Source organism: Saccopteryx bilineata, chromosome 7 (assembly GCF_036850765.1).
Source record: "Saccopteryx bilineata isolate mSacBil1 chromosome 7, mSacBil1_pri_phased_curated, whole genome shotgun sequence".
Classification (NCBI taxonomy): Eukaryota; Metazoa; Chordata; class Mammalia; order Chiroptera; family Emballonuridae; genus Saccopteryx; species Saccopteryx bilineata.
This window is the reverse complement of record NC_089496.1, coordinates 71,167,729-71,177,399: the sequence shown is the minus strand read 5'-3', so window position 1 is coordinate 71,177,399 and position 9,671 is coordinate 71,167,729. Positions and strand designations below refer to the sequence as shown.

The following is a 9,671-nucleotide window of genomic DNA, read 5'->3' as shown; positions in this document are numbered from 1 at the left end:
CTCTGTGTAATACTAGAACTGCTGGTATGAGGAAGGACTGGACTTCTAGGAGCTTCGGTCGTGCTGGGGCAGACCTCTAAAGAAGGGACTGGCAGGAAATAGAGTGTGCTTCCCCACCCTCATGGGGCAGTGAATACGAAGAGGTCGCATGGGGGGTGGAACTGTGCTATATCCTGACGGATGGTGGTTACATGAATTTCTACATGTGTTATCATTTATGGAACTGTTTCTCAAAATAAAAAATTTACTATATGAGCATTTAAAAAATAAAATTTAGTGTTAAAACACAAAACCCCGTCCCCTGAACAGAGTAAGGCGTTGAGATGTAGTCAGCCAGGCTAGGCTTAGTCTGGACCAGCAGACCCTGGAAATAGGAGGTTCAGCAGACCCCAGAACTCAGAAAACTAAATCAACCTCAAAAACCAACAGTCTTGCCTGGCTGCTGGTGGCACAGTGGATAAAGCATTGACCCAGAATGCTGGGGTCACTGGTTCAAAGCCCTGAGGTTGCTGGCTCCGAGTATGGGCTTGTCAGTGAAGGGTCACTGGCTTGAGTGGGGGAATCATCCACACAATCCCAAAGTTTGCCAACTTGAGCCCAAAGGCCACTGACTTGAACAAGGGGACACTGGCTCAGCCCTGGTCAAGGCATGTACACAAAAAGCAATGCACAACTAAAGTGAAAGCAACTATAAGTTGATGCTTCTCACTCTCTTCCTCCCTTCTTGTCTCTCTCTCAAAAAAAAAGCAACAGTTCTTTTAAGAGCAAGGGCCATGATTCAATTTCAGTTCTTTAGATTTTATTTAAAAAACAACAGAACAAACGTAAAGTGCATCTTACTTAAAAAAATATAAAACCCACAGAAAGTCAGGGCCCTTGTGCTGGGCAGTGTCAATATCCCTTAGAGTGGAGGCAAGTAAAGTGTGGGGGCGAGGGGGAACTGGGCTCCAAGACGAGACGGGTGGGTAATAGGACAGGGACACACAAGTTTTTATGCTGGACGGAGAAACGCAGGCTACAGTCTCTTCCTAGAATTCTGAGGGAAGATGAGCATCGTCATACCTCTCCTGAGCTCACACTGCCTGCTGCCGTGGCCACAGCCTGATACAGGCTGGAAAGGTCCAGAGGTGGCTCGAGCCCAGGGCCTTGTGAGGGCTGCGGTGCCAGCATAGCTCTTCAGTCCCTGAGGTGGTGGGATGATGGCCAGGCAGGAGCCGCAGAGCCCAAGCTGGCCCCTGGCTCTGTGTGACGGGCTGCCTGGGGTGGCAGAATAAGGCTGAGGTTGGAATGGGCTAGCTGGTGAGGGATTCCCAACTGTGTCTCAAGCCGCCACACTGGATGAGTTGCCAAAGCTCTCGTGAAGCCAAGAGGCTGGGGGCTGGGGGCTGGGAACTGGAGTGGCCATGTGCATGGCGTTCTGTGTTGTCTTTCATTCTCACTTCACATTTTCAATGGTTTTTTTAAAAAAACAAAAGGCTCAGTTTACACAAGGAGCACTGTTCCTGTGTAGGCAGGCGCCCATCTTCAGCCAAAACCTCTGGGACCACAGCTGTCTGGGCTGGAGGGGCCTCAGTGCTTGATCAACTGCTGGCCAGCTGGCCCCAGCGCTCCCGAGGGCTGGGCACCAGGGCTATGCGCCACGAGGAGCAGAATCCAGCCGACCCCCTCTGAGCATTCACGACCCCTGAAGCCAGGGTGGCCTCATCTAGAAATCAGCTGTCACACTACTGAGTCCCGGATCTCAGAGCCCAGGCGGACCCGGGGCCGGGGGCACACCGGGGACACCTCTACGAAGCTGTCATGGATGCTCAGGGGCCTCTTCTCTGACTCAGTGAAGACCCGGGGCCCTGGAGAGTTATCCGACAGGGCCTGGTAGCCCCGGTGGTCAAGTGGGGTGCTCGGGGGACCCATGCCATTGAGCGGCCGGGTCTCAGGTGGCAGCGCCACAGGGCGGGTCTTGGGATGCACGCTGGCACACTCCCCCTGCTTCAGGAAGACTTTCATGCCGTCCCGGTGCCGGTAGAGGAAGAATAAAATCATGAGCACTATGGCGAACACGAACAGTACGCTCATCACCAGGAACTCCGTCCAGTAGGACTTGTCTGCGCCCCAGCTGGCCTTGCCGTGCGCTGGCGCGCTCACCCGCGACGTGTTGATAATGAGAGGCACTTTTCCCCTCTTGTCTGCCATTGTCTCCTCTACCTTCGGACAGTAGCTGGCCACCAGCTGCTGGAAGTCCTCCTCTAGTGACCAGCACTGGAACACCCCCAGTTCCTGGCTGCCCACCAGCAGCAGGTCCCCAGTGGGCAACACCCGGCACGAGGCCGAGCCATTGACAGGGACCCCGTTGTGCAGCCAGAGCCGGGTCGCCAGGTTGGAGAGCAGAGGACAGGCCAAGGTGTTCACTGTATTGGGCTGAAACTGGACTTGCTCACATGGCTTCTCACCTGCAGGCAGGAGAGGCAAGACACAGGGTAAAGGGGGCCTGGCAGCCACAGGAGCCCCAGCCCACCTACTCCCTCTGGGCTGTGCTCATCACGCTACGATGGCAACTCTACGGACTTCAGGGATCGTGACTCTCACTTCCCAGGATCTTGCTTGCAGGCTAAAAGGATGAGGGTGGAGGAAAGGCACTGACATCTACCAGTACCTAAATTTAGGAGTCTTCTAAGCAACTTGGCCCCTGCCCCTCCCTCCAACCTTCAAAAGGCACCTTACCTCCTGGTGCCGAAACCCGGAGTTTGGCCAAGGAAGAGTTGCAGAGGTCCCTGGCGTTAGTCCCCTCAATGTCCTGGATCCACGGCCTGAGGACCAAAGAGTCAAAGATAGATAGTTCAGGACCACCACCACCCTAGGTGCAGTCCTACAGGCAAAGGCCTGGGCAAGGGTCCCAGGGATCCGGCACTGCTAGGCCCAGAGCAGGGGAAAAGGCAGGCCAGCATATCTGCTGTTTACACAGTATATATTTCAAATAAAAATTACTATAATATTCCCCTGAATTACACAAGCAGTATGAGCCTAGAAAGAGTCTGGAAGGGACACCTGGCTCTGTATGTATACAATAGTCTTTCTTCAGTGCACACGCACTGACTTAATCAAATATAATAAAGAAGGAAAAGAATTCTTGATGCATGTAGAAAACCTCAGAAACACTCAACCAACCACAAAGGCTAAATACTGTAAAAATCACCCACAATCCAGCATCCAGCAATCACAACAGAGCATTTTTGGTGTGTCCCTCCCAGTGCACCTAATGTGTATTCATATGTGCTTTTGTGAAATACAAAACTGGCACCAGGTATCCCCATGTGAAGCAAGGACACAAGTGGGGCAGGTCCTGTCTACTCAAAACACACGCTTTTATTTACACATATGTAGAAAAATCTGGGATGATATATATAAATTCTCACTGTGATTCTCTCTAGGTGGTGGGATTATAGATAGTTATATTTTGACTGGGCTTTTTTCTATTTCCTAAGATTTCTTTTCTTTTCTTTTTAACTTTTTTTTTTCCAATTTTTATTTATTCATTTTAGAGGAGAGAGACAGAGAGAGAGAAGGGAGGAGGAGCTGGAAGCATCAACTCCCATATGTGCCTTGACCAGGCAAGCCCAGGGTTTCAAACCAGCGACTTCAGCATTTCCAGGTCGACGCTTTATCCACTGCGCCACCACAGGTCAGGTTATTTCCTAAGATTTCTATATGAACATTTTATAACCCAAACAGGTTATCTTGAAAGCATCTTTTAATGGGTTTGTTAGTGGACTATTTCAGAGTCCTTATTTTCTGTTATTTTAAATATGCTCATAGGCCAATCCATACTGCCCGCAAGTCTTTACTGATTTCAGTGAGAGAGGAAGGGGGGGGGGGGGAGAGAGAGAGAGGAACATCAAGCTGTTCCTGTATGTGTCCTGACCAGGGATTGAACCAGCAACCTCTGAGCTTCAGGATGATGTTTTTTTTTTGCATTTTTTCTGAAGCTGGAAATGGGGAGAGACAGACAGACTCCCGCATGCGCCCAACCGGGATCCACCCGGCATGCCCACCAGGGGGCGACGCTCTGCCCACCAGGGGGCGATGCTCTGCCCATCCTGGGCGTCGCCATGTTGCGACCCTCCTGGGTGTCGCCATGTTGCGACCAGAGCCACTCTAGCGCCTGGGGCAGAGGCCACAGAGCCATCCCCAGCACCCGGGCCATCTTTGCTCCAATGGAGCCTTGGCTGCGGGAGGGGAAGAGAGAGACAGAGAGGAAGGCGCGGCGGAGGGGTGGAGAAGCAAATGGGCGCTTCTCCTATGTGCCCTGGCCGGGAATCGAACCCGGGTCCTCCGCACACTAGGCCGACGCTCTACCGCTGAGCCAACTGGCCAGGGCCCAGGATGATGTTCTTATGGCCAAGCTATATGGCCAGGGCAGTGCCGCAAGTCTTTCCATATCTGTGACACTTCATAATTTTCCATATCATGCCCTGCCTTATAGGTGGGTAAGGCAAACAATTTATTGTCTGAAATATAGCACTTTTTTGAGTGTCAAAAAGGAAGCTAATTAATGCTAAGCCAAACAATGGATGCAAATGAAGCTGTGCAGTTGATTGTACAGTGGGCCGGGAAGGTGCTCTGAGACAAGTGCACAGGACGGACGAGTGGGACGGGAGGCTCACCTGGAGGCTGCCTCAGGGTGGTAGAGGCTGACCTGACAGCAGCTGGAGCCACTCCAAGCGCAGTAGGGGTCACGGGCCAGGAGGCAGTCCCCGCAGCTCCGGTACAGGCTGCAGTTGGCCACAGGCACCTGGACTACCCCCGAGTGCGAGGCAGCATACAGCAGCCCCTGCACAGACACAGGGATGAGAGGCAGGCATGGGCTGCCAGGGCCACCACCCTCAGCCACACCTGGCTCGAGTGCCCAATCAGAGCCACTCCCCAAGAGGCTCCTTCGTGCTCCCGGGAACCCCACTTTCTGACAGTTTGTCTATAACTGGGGCATGCCAAGTACACTGGCCTCTTCTACCTGCTTACCCTGTCAGGATCCAGGAGCAGGTTCTGCACAGGCTGTCCTGGTGCGAAGATCTGTAGTTCCTCAATGATGTGTACCCTGGGGCCCACACCCACTGCTTTGTGCAGCCGGCCATCACCTGCAGCAAGGACAGTCCTCAGGCCCTGGGTGAAGCCTGCTGCCCACGCCCCACAGCCACGCCCCCTGGCCTCCGAGCCTGCCCTGCCGCAGGCACTCACCGGTGCCCAGGAAGAGGATGTCATAAGTGCGATGCAGGCCAGGGACGCGGTGGACAGCCACGCGCTGGTAGCGGGCTTGTGGCTGCAGCAGCAGCAGGTGGCTGCGGATCTGCCCGTCCATGAGGAAGTGGTCCTTGAGGAAGTTCAGCACACGGTCGGGGAGCTGCAGGGATGAGTGGATGTTTCTCTCCCGGGTGCTATTGGTGATGCACTGAAGGAAAAGAAAGTGGCAGTGTGAGGCCAGCCACACACAGGGAACAATGGGGTCCCATGGATCCTGCCAAGACTGCCTCTCTAGAGGATGGCAGAGACATCTGCCCCACCCTCGAAAGCCATGGAACATTGCAGGTCTACAAAGCCATGGTGCTGATCCAGAGGCCGCAGGGCAAAGCCCAGGGTGTGGGCACCTAAGGAGCCCCACTGGCTTTCCTGCTGTGCTGCTCCCCGCCCCACCCCCAGGACTGAACAGCAGGACCACACTTCCTGTTCCATTAGCATCCTTTTGCTGACCAAGTGTCCTGGGGGGTGAGGGGTGACGGTGCCTACAGTTCGCTCCCACACTGCCTGTAAGAGCCCTGAGACTTAATGCCCAGGACTGACCCTTGACCAATCAGTCACAGGGCTTGGTGATAAACACCCCGCAGAGCAACGCTGTGATGTGCTCCACACATCCCTGTCCTGTCTCAGGTCTGCTCTGGGAGGAGCCCATCAGGCTGGAAGGAAAGAAGAAAGAACTACCTCTCCACAGTCTGGCCCTTCATCACTCAATAGTTAAATAAGGAGCTCAGAGCCAAGGGGGAGGCAAGCATGAACAGACAACTCCAGAGGTGTGCCCGGAGCACCCTGATGGGGACACAGCTGCCCACCCCGAGACAGGTCTGAAAGCATTCCAATAGTCACGGTCACATCTAACCCACTGGGACAAGCAGGCCTGGGCTTCTGTCGCCACTTTCAAGATGAGAAACCAGATTTAGAGAAGCCATGTGAGCCCAGCCTGGGGAGAGGCCCCATCTTCCCGGCACCCCGCCCCAGAGCAGGGAGCAGTCCTCACCATACCAGGCCGGGGCATTGGCACTGGGTAGGTCACGGTGTACCACTGCTGTGTCTCACGGTTAACTTCCTTGTAAAGGCCATTAAAGGCCCTCTGCACGTCCTTCATGGTGAACACACAGATGGCAGAGCCCTCTGTGGTCCCTCCGTGCCTACAAAAGAAATGGCCGATTAACCCAAGAGCCCTGGGGCTCAGGATGAGACTAGCTCCTGGGCCCCAGTCCCAGCCATCCCTCACCCTCCCATCCCCAGCTAACTCTGGGGGCACCTACCACTGGGACGTGAAGACCCCGTAGAAGAGGGTGTCACGCCAGTCCTGGGGGCTGGGGCTCAGCGTGAAGACATCCTGCAGCACGTTGAATGGGAAGCCGTCATCAGGCCGCGAGCACAGCAGCTGGGCCTTCAGGAAGGACGTCCAGCGCTGCTGCAGGATCCGGCCGCCACCCTCGTCGCCCTGGGGGAGAGAGAGAAGCCGGGCTCAGGCATTCAGGTGCGGGGCTGGGTGCTCCTCATGGTCCCCTCCTCAGCAGTAGCTGAGACACCAGGGAGGGCAGGCAAGCCAGAGCAAGACCTGAGTTCCATTAAAGAGCAAGAAGACTTGGAGACAATGCAGAGGTACCATCACCAGGCTAGGTAAACGGCAGTGCTTTCCTCACTGTGGAGTCCCACAGGGAAGGACAAAGGGAGTCTGTGTACAAATATGGAAAGAGCTCAGGGCTGCCTGCTGAAGAACTGCAGAACTCTGTTTGTAAGTAGTTTTTTTTATAACATAAATATATGTATTTAGGTCCTGGCTAGGTGCCTAGATGGATGAAGCGCGGCCCTGTGCGCTGAGGTTGTAGGTTCAATCCTCAGTTGGGGCACGTAGGAGAAGCAATCAATGAGTACACAACTAAATGGAGCAACAAGGTGGAATGAAGAGTTGATGCTTCTCTTTCTTTCTCTCTCCTGTCCTCTCTCCCTCCCGCTTTCTCAAATCAATGGAAAAACTTAAAAAATGTATGCAAACATGCAAAAAAAAAAAAAAAGATTAACAAGGAACTTTCTAAAATGTTAACAGTGGTGGCCCTGACCTGAGAGTTTGGTTGGCTAGAGTGTTGTCCCTATACACAAAGGTTACGGGTTCAATCCCTGGTCGGGGCACATACAGAAACAAATCTGTTTCTGTCTCTCTCTCCTTTCCACTCTCCCTAAAATCAATAAACAAAAATTTTAAAGAAAATACAATAAATAAAATATAAAATGTTAACAGCAGTCCCTTCCTATGGTGAACGGTAGGAATGTAACCTAATACAATAGTGAACATTTCATTTGTTGCCCACCACATGCCTAAAAGCTGTACATGGGTTAATTTAATCCACACGACAATTCTGAGGCCGGGATGGTTATTATTCTCACTGAACAGATCAGGGAGCTATAATTGAGCAAGTCAGGGACTCGCCCAAGTTCACACAACCAGCAAGGGTTGAGCGTGGGCAGACTGGGTCAAGTCTGGACTCATTTTTTTTTTAATGTTTTTTTTTTTGGTTTGTTTGTTTTTTGTTTTTTACACAGAGAGTGAGTCAGAGAGAGGGATAGACAGGGACAGAGACAGGAACAGAGAGAGATGAGAAGCATCAATCATTAGTTTTTCATTGCGCATTGCAACACCTTAGTTGTTCATTGATTGCTTTCTCATATGTGCCTTGACCGCGGGCCTTCAGCAGACCGAGTAACCCCTTGCTGGAGCCAGCGACCTTGGGTTCAAGCTGGTGGGCTTTTCGCTCAAACCAGATGAGCCCGTGCCGCTCAAGCTGGCGACCTCGGGGTCTCGAACCTGGGTCCTCTGCATCCCAGTCCGACGCTCCATCCACTGCGCCACTGCCTGGTCAGGCCAAGTCTGGACTCTTAATCACAATGCGACACTGCCCCTTTATCTATTGGTATCTGTGTACTTTTCTGTTTTGTATTTCACATTTTTCACATGAGAGGAAACAATAAGAGGTTTGACTTAAGAAGAGAGAAAAGCCGTTAGCTAAGCTGTTCCTCCTGGAGGACAAGAGAAGGTCACTGAAGCAGGACCTCCGGGCATTTGCTGACCCTGGGCCCGGAGAGCCTTCGGGGGCTCTAGGTGGCCCACCTCTCTCACCTTGCAGATGCGAGCAATGCGGGACACGATGGTGTTCTCAAAGAACTCAAATTCCTGGCCGGTCTCGCTGAAGAAGAAGTAGATCTTGTCATCGTCCCCTTGTAAGCTGCCCAGGCTCTCAGGGATGTAGGCCGAGGCCACAAACGCTGGGTCTGTGGGGCCGGCAGGGAGAGCAGAGTCAGCCCAGAAATCCCGAACAGGCGAGGCTCTGTTCTCAGGCCCCGCTGGGGGGCAGTGCCCCTTTTATCAGGGCTCCTGGGCCTGTCCACGTGTGGGCAGTGGGAGGACTTCACCTTGCAGCCAGTTGAGGGAGCTCTCGGTCTTGGTAGGGCGGCGGCTTTGGCTCCGGGAGATGGCCGGGTCATTCCCCTGGAAGTTGCTGACTGTTCCAGTGTACAGCTCGCCATCTGCCAAGAAAACATTCCCATGGGAACGGCCCCTCGGCAGGCCCCTCTCCCCGCTCAGGGCCTGCAGTGACCTCGGGCCTGCTCTCCTTGCTTGGGGTGCACAGAGGAGGGAGCGGGAACTAGAAGCAGCCCAAGGTAGCCCAAACCCAAAGGCAGCCCAAGGTCACACCGGCACATCACCACCATGGAGCCTCAACAAGCCCATCTGGCCCCCAACACTCACCAACCATTAGGGCTGTGGACTTGAAATTGGGGTCAAAGGGACAACGGCCTTTGCCATCTTCCAGGACGATGTTCCCTGCCTCATCCCGTGCCAGCGTGAAGTTCTCCACATTCTGCAGGAGCAGACAGATGGGCTCAGAGGCACACCAGGGAGGGAGTGGGTTCAGCAGGAAAGGAGGGGGGTGCTGGGAAAGGCAACTCTGAGGGGGTGGGGGAGGGGTCAGATGGACTGTCCTCCCCATCCCGGGGCACAATGCTGGCACTAACAGTGACCTCTGCAGTGGGCCTAATAGTCCCGCCTGGCAGAGGGGAGATGAGGCTTAGAAAACTGTGAGCCAGGAAGGGGCAGCAACATGATTCAAACTTGTGTATGTCTGGCTCCAGGCTGGTGCTCCACCCCACAGCCTCTGCTAAGCTGTTCGTAAGGCAAAAACACACGAATGTGAGGGCATTTAGGAGGAATATACAAGGTGGACTATAAAGAATCCACAGGGAGTGAATTGTGGGTCAGCCAGTCACACAGCACTCCACCTGGAGCTGGGCCACTATCAAGAAGCCTCACTGGGCCCAGCAGCAAGGGCCGGTACTGGAGAAGAGATCCCGGGGGCAGAAAGCGGGGACATTCCTAGGCTAGC

At 53.8% G+C, this 9,671-nt stretch overlaps 1 protein-coding gene across 4 annotated transcripts in view; it reads right to left on the bottom strand.

Moving 5' to 3' along the window:
• Nucleotides 1-777: 777 nt before the first annotated feature.
• SEMA4B (semaphorin 4B) overlaps nt 778-9,671 on the bottom strand; it is a 39,143-nt gene continuing 30,249 nt past the window's right edge. For all 4 annotated transcript variants that reach the window (XM_066238553.1, XM_066238554.1, XM_066238556.1 and 1 more), the window contains 10 exons: nt 9,038-9,149; nt 8,701-8,814; nt 8,408-8,559; nt 6,552-6,733; nt 6,281-6,431; nt 5,230-5,440; nt 5,014-5,129; nt 4,659-4,825; nt 2,719-2,804; nt 778-2,447 (listed from right to left, as the gene is read on the bottom strand). In XM_066238553.1, the coding sequence (XP_066094650.1) occupies nt 1,720-2,447; nt 2,719-2,804; nt 4,659-4,825; nt 5,014-5,129; nt 5,230-5,440; nt 6,281-6,431; nt 6,552-6,733; nt 8,408-8,559; nt 8,701-8,814; nt 9,038-9,149 (2,019 nt within the window). In that variant the 3' untranslated portion in view covers nt 778-1,719. The remainder of the gene's footprint in view (nt 2,448-2,718; nt 2,805-4,658; nt 4,826-5,013; nt 5,130-5,229; nt 5,441-6,280; nt 6,432-6,551; nt 6,734-8,407; nt 8,560-8,700; nt 8,815-9,037; nt 9,150-9,671) is intronic.